At 46.0% G+C, this 23,039-nt stretch overlaps 1 protein-coding gene across 1 annotated transcript; it reads right to left on the reverse strand.

Annotated features, from left to right (window-relative positions):
- Nucleotides 1-195: 195 nt before the first annotated feature.
- On the reverse strand, nucleotides 196-22,769 carry znf839 (zinc finger protein 839). Its single transcript, XM_085767376.1, has 11 exons — nucleotides 21,731-22,769; nucleotides 20,356-20,391; nucleotides 20,149-20,316; nucleotides 17,864-19,144; nucleotides 8,335-8,598; nucleotides 8,124-8,216; nucleotides 6,926-7,075; nucleotides 4,616-4,720; nucleotides 3,693-3,780; nucleotides 2,817-2,928; nucleotides 196-1,264 (listed from the first exon to the last, which is right to left on the reverse strand). Exons 1-11 carry the CDS (start codon nucleotides 22,484-22,486, stop codon nucleotides 673-675), a joined length of 3,645 nt encoding a protein of 1,214 aa, XP_085623502.1. The 5' UTR covers nucleotides 22,487-22,769; the 3' UTR covers nucleotides 196-672.
- Nucleotides 22,770-23,039: the final 270 nt, after the last annotated feature.

Below are 23,039 nucleotides of genomic sequence, written 5' to 3' on the forward strand. Positions count from 1 at the left end.
GATGGGGATGGGGATCAGGATGGGGATCAGGATGGAGATGGAGATGGGGATCAGGATGGGGATGGGGATCAGGTTCAGGATGGGGATCAGGATGGAGATGGGGATGGGGTTCGAACGCTGACAAAGACGTTTGTAAAGTTTGTGAAGTTTAATGTTTTAATAAATGAAGCGTCGTCATGACGACTCAGGTTTGTCTCAGCAGTTTATTGAGGAACATGAAAAGTGAACGGTCACCATGACGATCAATAATCAATAATCAATAAAGTTCGTTTATAAAAAGTAATAAAATAGTAAACTTTGTTTTCATGTATCTACATATAAACAACAACAACTACTGAGCTTCTACAAACACAACGACTTCACAACCGGCGGCGGGAAACTGATGACATCATCATGACATCATCACCGCTACCAACTGAACGAGGAAGCTCCGCCCGGCGCCGTGACGTCATCATGACATCACCAACTGAACGAACCAATGAACACCAAGAACGGACGGCGCTTCCTGTTTCCTGTTTCCTGTTTCCTGTTTCCTTCTCAACGGTTGGAATCTTCAGGAAGTTCATTGTGATGTCACGGTGGCGGCGGCGTCTGATTGGTCGACTCGACCGTCGCTCAGACGCCGAAACGTTCCAACGTTCCACCTTCAACTGTCCGGTTAGAGTTAACGCTCTAGCGCGGTCGGGCGGCGGCGGCCGGCGGTTCGATGCCGAGCAGCGCCGCCACGGCCGCCAGCGGAACGCCGTCCGGCGTCTGGAGCATCGTGGTTCCGTCGCCGTTGACGATGACGATCCGGTCCGATCCCGTCACCCCGTCGGTCTGGATGTAGATCTCCTGCCCCTCCTTCACCTCCGTCTCCATGGCGACGCCGTCGGCCTCCGTCTCCATGGCGACGTCGTCGGCCTGCGAGGGGGGCGGAGTCTGGGCCGAGCTGGACTCTGGCGTCTGGTCCGTGGCGGGAACAGCTGAGGGGGCGGGGCCAGAGGAGTCCGAGGGGGCGGGGCCAGAGGAGTCAGAGGAGGAGGGGGCGGAGCCAATAGAGGGGGCGGGGCCAGAGGAAGAGGGGGCGGAGTTTGACTCGAGCGTCTTCGTCTCCGTCTTGGGACTCGAATCCAAAGCGTTCTCTTTCTTCGGGGCCGTGACCTGGTCCTGGCCTGTCGGCGGCTCTGATTGGACGTCGGTCTGCAGAGGCTCCGCCCCCTGATCGTCTCCTGGGGGCGGAGCCTCGGAGGACTCCACCTTTATGGAGGCGGAGCCAGAAGAGCTGCAGGAAGAGAGAGAGACAGTCATGAAACCAGAACCAGGTTTACATCGACCATATGGTTAAAAAGGGCGTGTCCTCTCTAACTGCATTGACCATATATGGTTAAAAAGGGCGTGTCCTCTCTAACTGCATTGACCATATATGGTTAAAAAGGGCGTGTCCTCTCTGACTGCATTGACCATATATGGTTAAAAAGGGCGTGTCCTCTGACTGCATCGACCATATATGGTTAAAAAGGGCGTGTCCTCTCTAACTGCATCGACCATATATGGTTAAAAAGGGCGTGTCCTCTCTAACTGCATTGACCATATATGGTTAAAAAGGGCGTGTCCTCTGACTGCATCGACCATATATGGTTAAAAAGGGCGTGTCCTCTCTGACTGCATCGACCATATATGGTTAAAAAGGGCGTGTCCTCTCTGACTACATCGACCATATATGGTTAAAAAGGGCGTGTCCTCTCTGACTACATCGACCATATATGGTTAAAAAGGGCGTGTCCTCTGACTGTATCGACCATATATGGTTAAAAAGGGCGTGTCCTCTCTGACTACATCGACCATATATGGTTAAAAAGGGCGTGTCCTCTCTGACTACATCGACCATATATGGTTAAAAAGGGCGTGTCCTCTGACTGTATCGACCATATATGGTTAAAAAGGGCGTGTCCTCTCTGACTGTATCGACCATATATGGTTAAAAAGGGCGTGTCCTCTCCGACTGTTTATGGGCAGAAAGCCTAAAGTTAGATATTTTACAGTTACCAACAGAACAAGGTGATGGGGCCCAACCTATATAACCTCAATGCAGCCAGAATTATCTCAATATGGGCGACTGCTAAACCGAAGCCGCCATGTTTGAAATTGAAGCAACCTTCTCCAAACCGTACTCTCCTGTCAAATTACTGCCAATTATGGCGAAAGACAATTATTTAATTACTAATGTGTGTAGTAGCTGGAATTCTTTACGGAAATGATTTGGGACTAAACATGAATTGAGTTGTTTAACAACATTGACTGATAATTCTGAATTAACCAAGGGGGGCACTGAGCCCAGCTTTCAGAACTGGTATGAAGCAGGAATTCACCATATTCATGACCTTTGGGATAGAGGAAAATTTAAAACATTCGAATCATTACAAGCTACATACAAACTACAAAACTCCGACGCGTTTCGGTGTCTAGCCTTCATCGGGTACTCCCTGATGAAGGCTAGACACCGCAACGCGTCAGAGTTCTGTTCATTTCGACCATGCCATAATTCAATAAAGGCATTTTAGAGTTAAGAGAGTGCCTTGGAAGTTTTCTTTTGTCTTCCTACATCTGTGTCTTTGATATCAGACTATATTTCTCTGGAAAGACGTAGATTTCGTATCAACGGTCAGAAAGAACTTTATAAAGTGTTAAAGTAGCTAGTGAAAGTAGTGAAATGTAACAAGGAGCTTTGAGATGAGATCGTTGCTGTGGAATATTCTGGATTTACAGACTGGATCTATAACCTGTGATGCACTGTTGTAATTATGAAAATGTTCAATAAAAAGAATTTAAAGCACCTGGACACGAGTCTGGACCCTGATCCAGCTGGAATCACCAGCGGAGCGACGGAGACGGAGCAGGACTTCAGGGGGGGGGTTGCCATGGTGACGGGGGTCACGGCAGCTCCACCTTAGAGACGGTGAAGAAACACAACCTCAGTATCCTAGCAACACAGTAGCATCAGTATCCTAGCAACACAGTAGCATCAGTACCATCAGTATCCTAGCAACACAGTAGCATCAGTACCATCAGTATCCTAGCAACACAGTAGCATCAGTTCCCACCACCAGTCGAGTCGGTGCCACATAGTTCATTTATTGTATTTACACTGAGTACATGAGGAACTCACTTATATTAAAGGGATAGTTCACCCCTCATGTGGACTAAGGGCTGGGAGAAGTTTCAGAGTCCTCCGTGGCTTCTCTGAGTCTCAAACTGACACAGGAAGAGCAGTGAACTGAGACACCTGAAGCTTCCGCTACAAAACAAGCTTAAAATATAGACTTATTAAATATTTTCTGAACAGTTTCTCATGTCGGGGCTTCAATACCAGAGGGACATTACAGACGAGCAGCATGGAGGTATCTGGATGTTTTTTGGTGTGTCTTTTTGGACGAAGAAAAGTGAGCTCCGTTCTCAACCGTCATATGGACATGCACTGCTACGCCGAGACCCCCTGTAACTCAGAGAAGCCACGGAGGACTCTGAAACTTCTCCCAGCCCTTAGTCCACATGAGGGGGAGGAGATAAGGAGGGACATTTACATTTTGGGTGAACTATCCCTTTAATGGGTAGTGGAAGCGTGGCTTTAGAGTCAGTATTAGTACCAGAACCAGGACCAGAACCAGAACCAGAACCAGAACCAGAACCAGAACCAGAACCAGAACCAGTACCTGCTGTGTGCGTCTGCAGCCCGTTCTGCTGGACCGGTCCACTGTTCTCCATCTTGAATCTTTTGGACGGCGGCAGCATCTTGGAGTTCTACGACACACAATGATGATGTCATCAGACTGAGACAGAGGAAAACTGTGTTTTATATTGTTTCATATATTTCTCTGTGACAGAGTGAGTGTGTGTTATTAAAGTGAGGCTGGATGTGTGTGTGTGTGTGTGTCTTTTAACGTCTAGAGACCAGAACAACATGAAACTAGAAAAAGAAGCATTTCCTGAAGAAAATGCGTGTGAATGCTGAAAGCAGCTGAACGCTGTCGCTGAGTTAGATGAAGAAACTTCTTAAGCAATGATGAAAAAGGCTAAAGCTAAAATATAAAAGTTGAAGACTGAGAGATGAATGTCTCTCTATGGGTGAAAGAAAGAAAGAAGAAAAAGAGAGAAAAAAGAGACAGAGAGAGGGGGATGATAGATAGAAAGAGGTAGATAGATAGATATAAAAGGGTAGAAAGAAAGAAAGAAAGAGAGAAAGAAATGGGGTAGAAAGAAAGAAAGAAGAAAGGAAGTAAAAAGAAAGAGAAAGGGAGTAGAAAGAAAGAAAAAAGTTAAAAAAAACAGAAATAGGGTAGAAGAAAGAAAGAAAGAAAGAAGAAAAAGAGAGAGGGGGGGCTGTTTCCATTCATTTCCTATGGGAGAAAAGTTGCAGAAAAAGTTAAGTATTTTAAAAAAGTATAAATAGTTGAAAAGAGAAAAGTCAGAGCAGGGTTGTGCTAACCCTAACCCTCCCGAAGAAGCTGCATGAATTGTTGAAACAGCAGAAAGAACGAAGGAGGAGTTAGACGCAGAAAAAGAGCGGAAGAAGTCAGAATAAAAAGTATAAAGATCTGAACCAGAACCAGAACCAGAACCAGGCCGGCTGTCTTACCTCCATGTATCGGACGTTCTTATTGGTTGTGCTGGCGCTGGGCGTCGCCCCGGCAACCACCTTCATCCTGTTGACCTCGTCCAGGATCCCCAGAGACCGGGCCACCTGCAACCAGAACCAGAACCAGGACTCAGAGTGGACCAGAACTAGAACCAGGACCAGAACCAGGACTCAGAGTGGACCAGAACTAGAACCAGGACTCAGAGTGGACCAGAACTAGAACCAGGACTCAGAGTGGACCAGAACTAGAACCAGGACCAGAACCAGGACTCAGAGTGGACCAGAACTAGAACCAGGACCAGGACCAGGACTCAGAGTGGACCAGAACTAGAACCAGGACCAGAACCAGGACTCAGAGTGGACCAGAACTAGAACCAGGACCAGGACCAGGACCAGGACCAGGACCAGGACCAGAACCAGGACCAGAACCAGAAAGAATAGACATGTAGCCTGTTGAGGAGAGGTTGACCTGTCCTCACCGGATGTGTCAACAGACCCGTTGTTCTACCGGACTGAACCAGAGATTAATGACGTTACGTTAAAACCGATCTTCATCATAAATGAGGTTGTTTAGTGTTTATATCACATGTCACCGTTTGTTCTCACTAAATAAAGTTAGTGACGTGTCTGTGTGATGCAGCAGCTGACAGATGTACAGCTGCATCTGTCAGCTGCTGCAGCTGAGTGACGTTTCCTCATCACTAACCTGTGAGACACATCCGGTCACGGAGGTCTCACGAAGTCACTAACTTTATTTAGTGACACAGGTGTGTGTCTGTGTGTGTGTGTGTGTGTGTGTGTGTGTGTGTGTGTGTGCCGTAGGTGCGACAGGCGATGCTGCCACACCACTCCACCCCCAGACTGAGGCTTCTGCCTCCGCACTAGGGATGGGTACCTTTCGCATTTGAATCGATACGGTATCGATACTCGGTACCTGGGAACCGATACCGGTACCAATCGGTTCCTGTTTTCTGTACTTTTTGTGTGTGGTAATTTAAAAAAATTAAAATGTCAAAAATTTTAATATTAACCTCCTAACAACATCACAACTCCTCAGCCTTTAAGAGTATTTTATGTTTTAGGGATGGGCAATGATTTTCATATAATGGAATAGTCATTCAATGAAAAAAAAAAAAAATGTTTATGAGACTGTCGTCTTGTCTGAACAAATGTCAGTTTTTACTGTGGGAAAAGGAGAAACATGGAGAGACTCCTACAGCTCAGAAAGCTCTGTGGAACTTTGTCAGATAAAAACAACAACTGAAACTGCTGCAAACTCTGCAACATGTGGACTTCACGTTTTGACGAGGAGAGGGGGAGACTTCATCCTCGTTTAGATGTTTAGATGTTTAGATGTCTAGATGTTTAGATGTCTAGATGTTTAGATGTTTAGATGTTTAGATGTTTAGATGGTTAGATGTTTAGATGTTTAGATGCTCTCATTACGTGACGAGGACTTGAATGGCGCCGCTGTGATGAGAAGCGGGACTCGGGACTCGGGACTCGGGACCCGGGACCGGACCGCTTCGGTACGGATCGTCACAACAGTCCGTTCTTCACGTTTAATGACGGACGGCTGTTTTTCAGGTAGTGATTTAAAACGACGGGCTGGAGCTACCGCTTCTCCACCTCTCATCAGAGAAAGAGGGAGGGGGGGGGGGGCGTGTGCAGCGCTCATGCAGACTGCTCTCTTCCCATCCCTAGTTCCTGTGTGAGTGTCAGTGTGAGAGAAATCAAAGCTCTGACTTGGGGCAGACGTAGTTTGATGTCACCCGCTGATAAATATCCGTCTTTTTCAGACTTTTTTCGACGGAAAAAAATATATTTGTGTAACGTAAAACAATGTAAAAAAAAATAGGCTATAAAAAAAAATGCATGTATGGTTTGGGGATTTATATTAAACACTCTCCTGTTTAATTCCATGTAAACGTTTACGTAGCCTACACTGACACACACATCACCTGACCACATCTGGATTTAATCTGATCTCCTCTCCCCGGTTGCTGCTGGTTGCCTCGGCTCATCTTTACTTTCTGTCTGTTATCTACTTTTTTCAGCACGAGTGAATCTGACGTGACTTCCTGTATTTAGTCTGATAGTTAAAACCTTCCAAAGAAACTAGAAACTCTCCTGGACCGCGGTCCGACGATCCTGGACCGAGGTCCAACGATCCTGGACCGAGGTCCGCTGCTGCTGCGTAGTGGGAAAGCATTTCTTTCCCACTACGCAGACCAGGTAGGTGTGAAAGCCCCCTCAGAGTGGACCAGGACCAGAACCAGAACCAGGACCAGGACCAGAACCAGGACTCACCTCGATGTTGCGGACCTCGAGCGGCGCCGTGGCAACGCCCGGCGGGCTGATGATGTAATCCTGCGCCGCCTGCTTCACCTGCACCTGCAGAGACTCAAACTCACGGTAGATCTCTGGGAACCGGGTCCGGACCGGTCCACCTCGGTCCACCTGAGACCAGAGGGACAGAGGGGGGGTTAGAACCAGGACCAGGACTAGAGACCAGGACTAGAGACCAGGACCAGGACCAGGACTAGAGACCAGGACCAGGACCAGGACCAGGACCAGGACTAGAGACCAGGACCAGGACCTGGACCTGGACCTGGACTAGAGACCAGGACCTGGACCAGGACCAGGACTAGAGACCAGGACCAGGACCAGGACCAGGACCAGGACCAGGACTAGAGACCTGGACCAGGACCAGGACTAGAGACCAGGACCAGGACCAGAGACCAGGACTAGAGACCAGGACCAGGACCAGGACTAGAGACCAGGACCAGGACCAGGACCAGGACCAGGACCAGGACTAGAGACCTGGACCAGAGACCAGGACTAGAGACCAGGACCAGGACTAGAGACCAGGACCAGGACCAGGACCAGGACCAGGACCAGGACCAGGACTAGAGACCTGGACCAGGACTAGAGACCAGGACTAGAGACCAGGACCAGGACCAGGACCAGGACCAGGACCAGGACCAGGACCAGGACCGGGTTGTGCAGTGTGTGTGTGTGTGTGTGACGTGCATAGCAACATGGCTGTGTGGTGGCATCACTACCAGAGGTGAACGACCCTCAGGAAGAAGCTGCTCAGCCTGGTGGTTGTGTAGTTGTGTAGTTGTGTTACCTTGGCCAGCAGCAGCAGTGTGTTAGTGTGTAGTTGTGTAGTAGTTGTGTAGTAGTAGTTGTGTAGTAGTTGTGTTACCTTGGCCAGCAGCAGCAGTGTGTTAGTGTGTAGTTGTGTAGTTGTAGTTGTGTAGTTGTGTAGTAGTTGTGTTACCTTGGCCAGCAGCAGCAGTGTGTTAGTGTGTAGTTGTGTAGTAGTTGTGTAGTACTAGTTGTGTAGTTGTGTTACCTTGGCCAGCAGCAGCAGTGTGTTAGTGTGTAGTTGTGTAGTAGTAGTTGTGTAGTTGTGTAGTTGTGTTACCTTGGCCAGCAGCAGCAGTGTGTTAGTGTGTAGTTGTGTAGTAGTTGTGTAGTACTAGTTGTGTGGTTGTGTTACCTTGGCCAGCAGCAGCTCCCACAGACTCACAACTCCTTTGAGTCGCGGCAGAACGACCTCCATCAGCTCCTCGTCGTCGCACTGCTGCACCAGCTGAGGACACACGTCACCATGACAACACGCCCCATAGCCATGACAACGCTCCGTCACCGTGACAACGCTCCGTCACCATGACAACATGAAGAGATACGGTGATATTTATCTCTCTCACCTCCTGCAGTCGTTCTCGTCTCCTCTCCGCCTGCTGCTCTGCTGTTGCCACGGTGACGCTGACCTTCGGCGGTCGCCCGCGGCGCCCACGGCGGCCGACCAGGGCGGCGACGGCCTTAGGGGGCGGGGCCAGAGGCGGCGCTCGGCCTCGGCCTCGGCCCCGCCCCCGGCCCCTCCCCCTCCCCCGGCCGCGGCCTCGCGGTCGACCAGGACCGCGGCGGTAAACGCCTCGCAGCCCGGCCGCCGCCGCCGGACCCGACTCCACCTGAACACAGGGTCAAAGGTCACTCAGCAAACATCCCATAATACACACACACACAGGGTCAAAGGTCACTCAGCAAACATCCCATAAAACACACACACAGGGTCAAAGGTCACTCAGCAAACATCCCATAATACACACACACAGGGTCAAAGGTCACTCAGCATCCATCCCATAAAACACACACACAGGGTCAAAGGTCACTCAGCATCCATCCCATAAAACACACACACAGGGTCAAAGGTCACTCAGCAAACATCCCATAAAACTGTCACCGTCATGTATCTTCCTGTATGTAGTAGCCAGATAGTTATTCCGTAGTAGCCAGATAGTTATTCCGTAGTAACCAGATTATTACGTAGTAGCCAGATAGTTATTCCGTAGTAACCAGATAGTTATTCCGTAGTAGCCAGATTATTACGTAGTAGCCAGATAGTTATTCCGTAGTAACCAGATAGTTATTCCGTAGTAGCCAGATTATTACGTAGTAGCCAGATAGTTATTCCGTAGTAACCAGATAGTTATTCCGTAGTAGCCAGATTATTACATAGTAACCAGATAGTTATTCCGTAGTAACCAGATAGTTATTCCGTAGTAGCCAGATAGTTATTCCGTAGTAACCAGATAGTTATTCCGTAGTAGCCAGATTATTACGTAGTAGCCAGATAGTTATTCCGTAGTAACCAGATAGTTATTCCGTAGTAGCCAGATTATTACGTAGTAACCAGATAGTTATTCCGTAGTAACCAGATAGTTATTCCGTAGTAGCCAGATTATTACGTAGTAGCCAGATAGTTATTCCGTAGTAACCAGATAGTTATTCCGTAGTAGCCAGATTATTACGTAGTAACCAGATAGTTATTCCGTAGTAGCCAGATTATTACGTAGTAGCCAGATAGTTATTCCGTAGTAACCAGATAGTTATTCCGTAGTAGCCAGATAGTTATTACGTAGTAGCCAGACAGTTATTCCGTAGTAACCAGATAGTTATTCCGTAGTAGCCAGATTATTACGTAGTAACCAGATAGTTATTCCGTAGTAACCAGATAGTTATTCCGTAGTAGCCAGATTATTACGTAGTAGCCAGATAGTTATTCCGTAGTAACCAGATAGTTATTCCGTAGTAGCCAGATAGTTATTACGTAGTAACCAGATAGTTATTCCGTAGTAGCCAGATAGTTATTACGTAGTAACCAGACAGTTATTACGTAGTAGCCAGATAGTTATTACGTAGTAACCAGATAGTTATTACGTAGTAACCAGATTATTACGTAGTAACCAGATAGTTATTACGTAGTAGCCAGATAGTTATTACGTAGTAGCCAGATAGTTATTCCGTAGTAACCTGATAGTTATTCCGTAGTAGCCAGATTATTCCGTAGTAGCCAGATAGTTATTCCGTAGTAACCAGATAGTTATTCCGTAGTAGCCAGATTATTACGTAGTAACCAGATAGTTATTCCGTAGTAACCAGATAGTTATTCCGTAGTAGCCAGATTATTACGTAGTAGCCAGATAGTTATTCCGTAGTAACCAGATAGTTATTCCGTAGTAACCAGATAGTTATTCCGTAGTAGCCAGATTATTCCGTAGTAACCAGATAGTTATTCCGTAGTAACCAGATAGTTATTCCGTAGTAGCCAGATTATTCCGTAGTAACCAGATAGTTATTCCGTAGTAACCAGATAGTTATTCCGTAGTAGCCAGATTATTACGTAGTAACCAGATAGTTATTCCGTAGTAACCAGATAGTTATTCCGTAGTAGCCAGATTATTACGTAGTAGCCAGATAGTTATTCCGTAGTAACCAGATAGTTATTCCGTAGTAACCAGATTATTACATAGTAGCCAGATAGTTATTCCGTAGTAACCAGATAGTTATTCCGTAGTAGCCAGATTATTACGTAGTAGCCAGATAGTTATTCCGTAGTAACCAGATAGTTATTCCGTAGTAGCCAGATTATTACGTAGTAGCCAGATAGTTATTCCGTAGTAGCCAGATAGTTATTCCGTAGTAGCCAGATTATTACGTAGTAACCAGATAGTTATTCCGTAGTAGCCAGATAGTTATTCCGTAGTAGCCAGATTATTACGTAGTAACCAGATAGTTATTCCGTAGTAACCAGATAGTTATTACGTAGTAGCCAGATAGTTATTCTGTAGTAACCAGATAGTTATTCCGTAGTAGCCAGATAGTTATTCCGTAGTAACCAGATAGTTATTCCGTAGTAACCAGATAGTTATTCCGTAGTAGCCAGATTATTACGTAGTAACCAGATAGTTATTCCGTAGTAACCAGATAGTTATTCCATAGTAGCCAGATTATTACGTAGTAGCCAGATAGTTATTCCGTAGTAGCCAGATAGTTATTCCGTAGTAGCCAGATTATTACGTAGTAACCAGATGGGCAATTCCATACAAATGTCAACCTCACCATGAAAAAATAAAGTAGCCATATTTATAACAAAACCCATTTAAAATGTATCATCAAGGTCTATATTTTGAAGTACAAAATACATTTGATCATAATATTCATGCAAATACATGTTTTTCCTCACTACAATGAGGAGACGCAATAATGTAAAAATGTATTTTTCAAATAACCAAATTGTATGACTTTCTGAATGGCCAAATGGCAAAAAGAAATCACCTACAGATGTCTTCTAACCTCACTTTTTTATCAAGAAGGGCTGTTGTATCAATATTTAAATCAGTTATGTACTTTGTGTCTTTCCATTGTCAGGTGGAACGTGCTATTAATGATGCCCGTTTATGGGACAGCGCGTGTAACGTCCATAACGTTTTTTAAGAAAAGTTGTCATAAAACATGCATCTGGAAAGCAATTTCAGCCAAACTTTCTAAGCAAAGCTAACTTTCATGAAGATGACATATTAGCAACAATTGGTCATCCTGGTCTTATTTTTATTATTATTTCCGAGCGTTACGGACGTTACCGTGACGGATGTTACATATTGTAGATGAATTCTTGAGTCAATCATCTGAACCCCAGTCCATGTGTGAACAATGTTGATTACACTGTATCACGTTAATGGTTACACCCCACTATGATACAAGTTAATACTGCTCCTGTGGCTCGCTGTGTAGTGCTTATCATCCTGAATGAGCTATTTGCAGGAATGGGCTGCCGACATGGGAAAATGTTACTGTATCACATTAGGCTACGCGGGTACACTGCCATTCTTGCTCGCTGTTTAACAGGGTTGAGCCGGCGCGTATCTGGTATGGTTAAAGCACTTTTGACGAGTAGCTACGATTATTGTACGAATAATACGAGTCATTATCTGTGCTTTTGATGAATAAAAACTACACACACAAACAGGGCACTACAGCTGTGCCCCGCTCCGCTCTCTCTCTCTCTCTCTCTCTCTCACACACACACAGACACAGTGACAACCTCTCTGTCAATCACTCACGTTTGACAGCTCACGTCTCGTCTCACTTCAATACCAGTTAAGTTTTCCTCCGCTCGCTTTCACGTCGGTCCGTAATTATTTATAGTCAGTAGCCTAGGCTACTAGAGATTCTGGTAAACTTTATTCTTAGACCTGGTGCTTTTGTTTTGGCCAGACAGTTCGACTTGCGTCGCGCTTCTCACTTTTTTTTTTTTTTTTGGTTCGCCAATTCATTAGAGGGATAGTTCACCCAAAATTCAACTTTCACTCATTATCTACTCACCCTCATGTCAACTAAAAAGACACACCAAAAACATCTAAATACCTCCATACTGCTCGTCTGTAATGTCCCTCTTGTATTGAAGCCCCAACGTGAGAAATTGTTTTGAAAAAATTTTAATAAGTCTATATTTTAAGCTTGTTTGTAGCAGAAGCTCCCAGTGTCTCGGTTCACTGCTCTTCCGGCGGAACAATTTCTCATGTCGGGGCTTCAATACAAGAGGGACATTACAGACGAGCAGCATGGAGGTATTTTGAGGGTTTTTGGTGTGTCTTTTTGGTCGAAGAATGTTGGTATCCATTCACAACCATTATATGGACAAATACTGCTATGCCCCCCCCCCCCCCGTAACTCAGAGAAGGGACGAGGACTCTGAAACTTCTCACAGCTCTTAGTCGACATGAGGGTGAGTAGATAATGAGTGAAATTTGAATTTTGGGTGAACTATCCCTTTAAAGTGACACACACGCACACTAATCAACATTATGTTTAACTTTGTGTATAAAAGAAAAAAAGAACATTACGTACACTTTAAATTATAAGCATATAGTCTGTAATTTGGGCATTCATCATTACCTTTTCCCTGGCTAACTTCTGGCTAGCTAAAATTTGCTGTTAACGTTAGCTTCATATGAGTGAAAGATCAGGCACAATCAGCTAGTGTAGGCTAGTAATGTTAATTGTACCATATAAGTGCTAAATCCTCTTCATTATTATCAACACACAAGCTTAAAAAGGCCACTCAAGTCAAACAAATGTGGGTAAACCACTATTTTTGACTGTCTATTTCAGACATGTAACATCCATAACGCAAAAATGTAACATCCATAACGGCACTTTTCTGTGATTCTTTCCTTAACAGGAAAAACAAGGTTTTCCTGAATGTGCTTTTTGGGTACCTCAAACCCTTCCCTACAAAAATATATTTAACATGTTAGTCTTTGAAAGATCAATTCACAGAGTTTTCATCATGTGTTCAGTGAGTCCGAAAAGCTTGTCCATTTCCGTAACATCCATAACGCTGGGTATTTTGTCACTTCTCTCAAAATCCAAAGGGTCAAAACATTTCATATTGCAGGCTTATTTTTATCCCAATAAGTGTAACTAAAATATGTATTTTAAATTTTCTAATTCATATCAATGCCTTGTCAAAGTTCAGCTTAGTTTCCAATTTTCTCTCTGAATGTAACATCCATAACGCTGGAATTGCCCAGATAGTTATTCCGTAGTAACCAGATAGTTATTCCGTAGTAGCCAGATTATTACGTAGTAGCCAGATAGTTATTCCGTAGTAACCAGATAGTTATTCCGTAGTAGCCAGATAGTTATTACGTAGTAGCCAGACAGTTATTCCGTAGTAACCAGATAGTTATTACGTAGTAACCAGATTATTACGTAGTAACCAGATAGTTATTACGTAGTAGCCAGATAGTTATTCCGTAGTAGCCAGATAGTTATTCCGTAGTAACCAGATAGTTATTCCGTAGTAACCAGATTATTACGTAGTAGCCAGATAGTTATTACGTAGTAGCCAGATAGTTATTCCGTAGTAACCAGATAGTTATTCCGTAGTAGCCAGATTATTACGTAGTAGCCAGATAGTTATTCCGTAGTAACCAGATAGTTATTCCGTAGTAGCCAGATTATTACATAGTAACCAGATAGTTATTCCGTAGTAACCAGATAGTTATTCCGTAGTAACCAGATAGTTATTCCGTAGTAGCCAGATTATTACGTAGTAGCCAGATAGTTATTCCGTAGTAACCAGATAGTTATTCCGTAGTAGCCAGATTATTACATAGTAACCAGATAGTTATTCCGTAGTAACCAGATAGTTATTCCGTAGTAGCCAGATAGTTATTCCGTAGTAACCAGATAGTTATTCCGTAGTAGCCAGATTATTACGTAGTAGCCAGATAGTTATTCCGTAGTAACCAGATAGTTATTCCGTAGTAGCCAGATTATTACGTAGTAACCAGATAGTTATTCCGTAGTAACCAGATAGTTATTCCGTAGTAGCCAGATTATTACGTAGTAGCCAGATAGTTATTCCGTAGTAACCAGATAGTTATTCCGTAGTAGCCAGATTATTACGTAGTAACCAGATAGTTATTCCGTAGTAGCCAGATTATTACGTAGTAGCCAGATAGTTATTCCGTAGTAACCAGATAGTTATTCCGTAGTAGCCAGATAGTTATTACGTAGTAGCCAGACAGTTATTCCGTAGTAACCAGATAGTTATTCCGTAGTAGCCAGATTATTACGTAGTAACCAGATAGTTATTCCGTAGTAACCAGATAGTTATTCCGTAGTAGCCAGATTATTACGTAGTAGCCAGATAGTTATTCCGTAGTAACCAGATAGTTATTCCGTAGTAGCCAGATAGTTATTACGTAGTAACCAGATAGTTATTACGTAGTAACCAGATTATTACGTAGTAACCAGATAGTTATTACGTAGTAGCCAGATAGTTATTACGTAGTAGCCAGATAGTTATTCCGTAGTAACCTGATAGTTATTCCGTAGTAGCCAGATTATTCCGTAGTAGCCAGATAGTTATTCCGTAGTAACCAGATAGTTATTCCGTAGTAGCCAGATTATTACGTAGTAACCAGATAGTTATTCCGTAGTAACCAGATAGTTATTCCGTAGTAGCCAGATTATTACGTAGTAGCCAGATAGTTATTCCGTAGTAACCAGATAGTTATTCCGTAGTAACCAGATTATTACATAGTAGCCAGATAGTTATTCCGTAGTAACCAGATAGTTATTCCGTAGTAGCCAGATTATTACGTAGTAGCCAGATAGTTATTCCGTAGTAACCAGATAGTTATTCCGTAGTAGCCAGATTATTACGTAGTAGCCAGATAGTTATTCCGTAGTAGCCAGATAGTTATTCCGTAGTAGCCAGATTATTACGTAGTAACCAGATAGTTATTCCGTAGTAGCCAGATAGTTATTCCGTAGTAGCCAGATTATTACGTAGTAACCAGATAGTTATTCCGTAGTAACCAGATAGTTATTACGTAGTAGCCAGATAGTTATTCTGTAGTAACCAGATAGTTATTCCGTAGTAGCCAGATAGTTATTCCGTAGTAACCAGATAGTTATTCCGTAGTAACCAGATTATTACGTAGTAGCCAGATAGTTATTACGTAGTAGCCAGATAGTTATTCCGTAGTAACCAGATAGTTATTCCGTAGTAGCCAGATTATTACGTAGTAACCAGATAGTTATTCCGTAGTAACCAGATAGTTATTCCGTAGTAGCCAGATTATTACGTAGTAGCCAGATAGTTATTCCGTAGTAGCCAGATAGTTATTCCGTAGTAGCCAGATTATTCCGTAGTAACTAGATAGTTATTCCGTAGTAACCAGATAGTTATTCCGTAGTAGCCAGATTATTACGTAGTAGCCAGATAGTTATTCCGTAGTAGCCAGATAGTTATTCCGTAGTAGCCAGATAGTTATTACGTAGTAGCCAGACAGTTATTCCGTAGTAACCAGATAGTTATTACGTAGTAACCAGATTATTACGTAGTAACCAGATAGTTATTACGTAGTAGCCAGATAGTTATTCCGTAGTAGCCAGATAGTTATTCCGTAGTAACCAGATAGTTATTCCGTAGTAGCCAGATTATTACGTAGTAGCCAGATAGTTATTCCGTAGTAACCAGATAGTTATTCCGTAGTAACCAGATAGTTATTACGTAGTAACCAGACAGTTATTACGTAGTAACCAGATTATTACGTAGTAGCCAGATAGTTATTACGTAGTAACCAGATTATTACGTAGTAGCCAGATAGTTATTATGTAGTAACCAGATAGTTATTACATAGTAACCAGATAGTTATTACGTAGTAGCCAGACAGTTATTCCGTAGTAGCCAGATTATTACGTAGTAGCCAGATAGTTATTCCGTAGTAACCAGATAGTTATTCCGTAGTAGCCAGATAGTTATTACGTAGTAACCAGATTATTACGTAGTAACCAGATAGTTATTACGTAGTAACCAGATTATTATGTAGTAACCAGATAGTTATTACGTAGTAACCAGATTATTACGTAGTAACCAGATAGTTATTACGTAGTAACCAGATTATTACGTAGTAACCAGATAGTTATTCCGTAGTGGCCAGATTATTACGTAGTAACCAGATAGTTATTCCGTAGTAACCAGATAGTTATTACGTAGTAACCAGATTATTACGTAGTAACCAGATAGTTATTACGTAGTAACCAGATTATTATGTAGTAACCAGATAGTTATTACGTAGTAACCAGATTATTACGTAGTAACCAGATAGTTATTACGTAGTAACCAGATTATTACGTAGTAACCAGATAGTTATTCCGTAGTGGCCAGATTATTACGTAGTAACCAGATAGTTATTCCGTAGTAACCAGATTATTACGTAGTAACCAGATTATTACGTAGTAACCAGATAGTTATTCCGTAGTAACCAGATAGTTATTCCGTAGTAGCCAGATAGTTATTCCGTAGTAACCAGATAGTTATTCCGTAGTAACCAGATAGTTATTCCGTAGTAGCCAGATTATTACGTAGTAACCAGATAGTTATTCCGTAGTAACCAGATAGTTATTACGTAGTAACCAGATAGTTATTACGTAGTAACCAGATAGTTATTCCGTAGTAACCAGATAGTTATTCCGTAGTAACCAGATAGTTATTCCGTAGTAACCAGATAGTTATTACGTAGTAGCCAGATTATTACGTAGTAACCAGATAGTTATTACGTAGTAGCCAGATTATTATGTAGTAACCAGATAGTTATTCCGTAGTAGCCAGACAGTTATTACGTAGTAGCCAGATAGTTATTATGTAGTAGCCAGACAGTTATTCTGTAGTAGCCAGACAGTTATTCTGTAGTAGCCAGATAGTTATTCCGTAGTAACCAGATAGTTATTCCGTAGTAGCCAGATAGTTATTACGTAGTAGCCAGATAATTATTCCGTAGTAACCAGACAGTTATTCCGTAGTAGCCAGATAGTTATTACGTAGTAGCCAGACAGTTATTACGTAGTAGCCAGACAGTTATTCCGTAGTAACCAGATAGTTATTCCGTAGTAGCCAGATAGTTATTATGTAGTAGCCAGATAGTTATTCCGTAGTAACCAGATAGTTATTACGTAGTAACCAGATAGTTATTACGTAGTAGCCAGATAGTTATTACGTAGTAGCCAGATAGTTATTACGTAGTAGCCAGTAGGGATGGGTACCTTTCGCATTTGAATCGATACGGTATCGATACTCGGTACCTGGGAACCGATACCGGTACCAATCGGTACCTGTTTTCGGTACTTTTTGTGTGTGTGTTTCTCCGTTTATGACCAGTTTGATGCATGGGGCAGTTTATATCTATACATATACATCTATATCATCTATATATGTCTATCTATATACATCTATATCATCACATGGCCCAGAGAACTCCCCAAGCACCAAAACACAACCACAACCACATGTTTCATGCCATGGGGCCTTTAATACTATGTGTGTGTGTGTGTGTGTGTGTGTGTGTGTGTCTGTGTGTGTGTGTGTGTGTGTCTCACCCTGTTTGTTGCCGTGGCAGCAGCTTTGTCCTTCTCCTCCTCCTCTTTGTCCAGCGTCTCCTGTGATTGGCCGACATCTCTCGTCGTGTTGCTCGGCGTGTTGCCGGGCTGGTTGCCGGGCGTGTTGGCGGGCGTTGCCGTGGCGTCTCCGTGGGCGGGGTTGAGCTTGTAGTGGCGGTTGAGCCCCCCCGGCCCGATGTACGCCTTGTCGCAGCTCTGGCAGCGGTGCGAGCGCGACTTGTGGCTGTAGCCGAGCGCGGCGGCGGCGGCGGCGGCGGGGTCGGTCCTGGCGGCCGCGTCCTCGTCCAGGCTCATGTCGGAGTAGTCGTCGGAGTCGGACTGGCGGCCGTCGGCCAGGTCCTCCGTCTTGATGAACTTGTAATCTTTGGCTTTGTGCTTCGGCGGCCGCGACACGCGACCGCAGCGCGTCTGCACCTTCGCCGGCTTCTTCTCGCGCTTCTTCTTCTTCTTCCTCTCTCGGTCCCTCGCCGCCGGAGCGACGGGCGCCGTGGCGACGGTGGCCGTGGCGACGGTGGCGGGCGCCGTGGCGACGGTCGTGGTCGTTGCCGTGGCGACGGCTGCCGTTGCAGCGGTGGGCCGGGCGGTCGCGGCGGTCTGCACCGGAACGGCCACGGCCGGCGGTTTAGCGGGACTCGACTTGCTAGCGGCCGCGGCGCCGTTGGTCTGAGTCTTAATTAGCGGGATGCTAACGGTCTTAGTGACCGAGCCGGTTGCCGTGGTGACGATGGAGGCGGTCGTGGTCTTGGCGGCGGCGGCGGTCTGGACCCTGATGGGCGACGCCACCGGCTTCAGACCCGTGCTGCTGCTGCTGCTGCTGCTGCTGCTGCTGCTGCTGCTGCTGCTGCTGCTGCCGGCGGCGACGGTCGTCTGGCCCGTGACCTTGTGGACCAATGGGAGCAGAGTTCCCACCATGGGGGCGTGGCCTAAGGGGGCGTGGCCTAAGGGGGCGGGGCTCTGCAGCAGCAGCTGTAGCGGCGCGTCGCCGGCGTTCTGCTGCAGGAAGAACTGCTGCCCCGCCCCCCCCACCACCGGCTGCAGGTGGATGATCTGAGCGCCGCCGTTGGTCGACAGCTTCACCGGCGCCGCCTGGTTCACCGCCTGGTTCACCGCCTGGTTCACCGCCTGGTTCACCGCCTGGTTCACCGCCTGGTTCACCGCCTGGTTCACCGCCTGGTTCACCGCCTGGTTCACCGCCACCGGCTTCTGGGGCTTCACTTCCTGTTTGGGAGGAACCTGGATCTGGATCCTGACGGGTTCAGACTGAGGAGACAAAACCAGATCAGAACCAGAACATGAGCTTGGTGCTTTTCTGAAGCGTGTTCTTCCTGGTTAAGTGATAGTTGTTGCTCTGTCCTGGTCAGAGATGGATGTACAAAGTATGTACAGCCCCACTGCCTCTGGCTATGTCTGATTATTTGTACTGTTTTATTGTTTGTGCTCCATGAGAAGAGAAAAAATAAAGTAAAGTAAAGTAAAAAGAACCAGAACCGGACAGAGTCGGACTCGAACCTGGGCCGCCGCTGCAAACTGGGACTAATGCTTTCACACCAGAGCTTCGTTACTCTGGAACATGACCGGCGACCGTGTTAGAAGAAACTACGTAACTCAAACACCTTGTTTTCATTTTCTCAAACATATGAAAGGCTATAGGGCTTTTAATTTGAAGGGCCAGATACAGGAAGTCGTGACAGGTGACACTTTGTTGTTGTTGTTTTACAAGGCACGGCAGGTCTCTCTCTCTCTCTCTTTTTTTTAAATCGAGCTGTTTTCAACTATTAGCGGGTGCTGCCGTGCGGCGCCGTGGCAACGCGCTCACCGGCGGTGGAGCAGAGAGATGACGGTCGTCCCGCTGCGCTGAGACCCACTAGCTCCGTCACCTTCCTCCTCTACTGTGTTTACCGGTGATTAACGGGCCTGTAGCTACGGCCGGTAGGAACGGTGAAACCCGACCGGCTCGTTGAATCTCGGACCCAACACGGCCGGACTCACGAGCTTTAATGAATTAATCCTCCACCCGGCTCAGACCAGATTGATCCTCCCTGAAGACAATGAGTGTGTCTGTATGTTTTCTGTTTTCGTCGCCTCCTATATTTTATCTCTTATGATCACATTAGTGCATATTCTATTTATATTGTTATTTATAATGATGCCTCTCTATGTCACCATATGTTTTTACCTTTGAGTGATTCTACGAGCTGCAACACAAACTGCCCTCTGGGACATGAAATAAACTGAGCTGAATCCTCCACCCGGCTCAGACCCACCTTCTTCTGGACCAGCTGCACCGAGCCGGTCTGCAGCGCCACCTGCTGGGCCGCGCTCTGCAGCTGCTGCGACGCCTTGTTCTGGGTCTTCAGGTTCTGCTGGGGGACTTGGATCTGGACCTGCTGGACCTGCTGGACCTGCTGGACCTGCTGGACCTGCTGGACCTGCTGGGGGACTTGAATCTGGATCTGCTGGACCTGCTGGACCTGCTGGACCTGCTGGACCTGCTGGGGGACCTGGACCTGCTTCTGCTGCTTCACAGCCGGCGGGGAGACTTGGAGCTGCTGCTGGGGGACTTGAATCTGGACCTGCTGGGAGATATATTATATATATATATTATATAGAGCTATGAAGGAGTGGAAAGTCCTTCTGAATGATGTTATACAACAAAGAAACATGCTTAGTTTTACAATGAAACTAAGAGATTATTATTGTGACCATTAGTAGCCTGTATCTGTAAACTGGGTCCTTGTTGTGTAGTGATTCAGTGTAGGAGCAGTAATGTCTGGTAAGTGTTTGTCTTGGATGTTTTGTTTTGAATGTGTATACAAGTATGTGTTTTTCTGACAATTCCAGGCTAATTCACCTCAGGCTGTATGTTCCTAACATTTTAGGTCTAACAGAAGGAATCTGAAGGTTTCCAGTTTAATGTCTCCTGTTTTGCGGTAGTTATGGTCTGTCCCCGCATCGCCACGGCAGCGATGAATGGGAGCAGATTGAAGTTCTGCTGCTGAGGCTGTTTCCATCCCTCAAAGCCACAGACAGCGTCAGATGGAGACTCAAACATGAACCAGAAGTTTATTTACTTCAACAAGCCGACATGTTTGTAAAACTAGATCTAATTCAAAGTCTGGCGGAGTCGAGACCCAAGTTGACGCTCGGTGTGTTCAGGTGCAGTGGGAAGCTCCCGTTGGTGTCAGAAACACAGGAATATCAACTCTGGACTTGCTGCAAGTAAATAAACTTCTGGCTGCATGTTTGAGTCTCCATCTGACGCTGTCTGTGGCTTTGAGGGATGGAAACAGCCTAAGCAGCAGAACTTCAATCCGCTCCCATTTATCGTTGCCGTGGCGACGCGGGGACAGACCATAACTACCGCAAAACAGGAGACATTAAACTGAAAACCTTCAGATTCCTTCTGTTAGACCTAAAATGTTAGGAACATACAGCCTGAGGTGTTTTTAATGTTTTGACGTTGTTTTAATATTAATGTGTTGTGTGTTAATAGTTTGTATTTGTCATTTATTATGATGAAAAGACCCCAGGAGGAATAGCTGCTGGTGGCTAAAGCTAATGGGGATGTAAATAAACAGAACAGAGAAAAAGAGAGGGTTGCCCACACACTCTTAAAGGCTGTCACAGTGATTTTATTAGCACTTGCACAAACGTTTTCGACCGTGTGTGGTCTTCTTCAGGTGCACTGGATGAAAACATTTGTGCAAGTGCTAATAAAATCACTGTGACATCCTTTAAGAGTGTGCGGGCAACCCTCTCTTTTTACTGCCCTGCACCTCAATAGCCTACAGCATGATGTGCATATAAAAACCTCCTTTTTCCATAAACAGAACAGAACCACCAGACCTGTAGCTGCTGCTGCGGGACTTGGACCTGCAGCTGCTGGACGTGGATGTGCTGCTGGTTCTGGGCCTTGGTGACCTGGTTGATGACCTGCTGCAGCTGGTTCTGGTCCAGAGCGGCGCTGTGCAGCGGGACGGTCCGGATCAGCTGGCTCTGCTGCAGCAGCGCCGCGGCCTCGCTGTCCGACACCTGCACCACCTGCTGCGAGCCCAGCTGGTCCAGCAGCTCCAGCCCCGACCCCTCCACCAGGCTGCCGTCCGGCTGCACGTAGATGATGGTGGTGTTCACCAGGTCCGGGCCCAGGCTCGAGTCCAGCCCGCCGAACTCCGAGCCCAGCAGGATGCTCTGCTCCCCGCTGCAGCTCTGCAGGAAGTCCGCCAGCTGAGCTCCAGACCCGGACCCCGAGGGGACACCCTGGTCCCCGGCCCCGGAGCTCTGGTCCCCGGCTTCAGGCTGGAGACTCTCCCCGGCCCTGGAGCTCTGGTCCCCGGCTTCAGGCTGGAGACTCTCCCCGGCCCCGGAGCTCTGGTCCCCGGCTTCAGGCTGGAGACTCTCCCCGGCCCTGGAGCTCTGGTCCCCGGCTTCAGGCTGGAGACTCTCCCCGGCCCTGGAGCTCTGGTCCCCGGCTTCAGGCTGGAGACTCTCCCCGGCCCTGGAGCTCCGGTCCCCGGCCTCTGACGGTGAACTGTCCGCCGCTCGGACCCCATTCTCGGGGCAGAGTTGTGTTATTGTTCCGCCGTCATCCTCCGTGTCCGCCATTTTGGCCGAGTGGGACTGTTTTAGCCTGTTAGCCTGTTAGCTGTTAGCTTAGCTACAGTTAGCTTAGCTTAGCTCAGACTGGCGGCAGCGGGGAGGGAGGCTGCTCTACCGGGGGATCGGTCGGTTTCACCGGGAAAACTCTGTGTTATAAAGTCGGTGTGTGTGTGTGTGTGTGTGTGTGTGTGTGTGTGTGTGTGTGTGTGTGTGTGTCCGCCCGGAGATGAAAGGCGCCGCCGGGACGAATGACGTCATTAACGGCAGCGGCGGCGACACCGGGAACAGTAACGGTTAAACGGTTAGCGGGGCAGTTTTGAACTAGCTTTAGCTTTAGCCGTTAGCTCTATGAGCCACAGCAGCGGAGGAGAGGAGGAAGACCCGGAGCGGACCGCAGTCTCAACCGGACCGGAGTATTAATAATACTCTTATTTCAATGTGGATTGTTTTATTTTAACTAGAGAGAAAATTCATTAAAGTAAATTCATGTCCAGATTGAAAAAAAAAAAAAAAAAAACCATAAGACACCGGTCTGTTTGGTGAGATCTAAATTAAAGGT

The sequence above is a fragment of the Trachurus japonicus genome, chromosome 22 (genome assembly GCF_045865225.1).
Source record: "Trachurus japonicus isolate A0001 chromosome 22, Traja_1.0".
Classification (NCBI taxonomy): domain Eukaryota; kingdom Metazoa; phylum Chordata; class Actinopteri; order Carangiformes; family Carangidae; genus Trachurus; species Trachurus japonicus.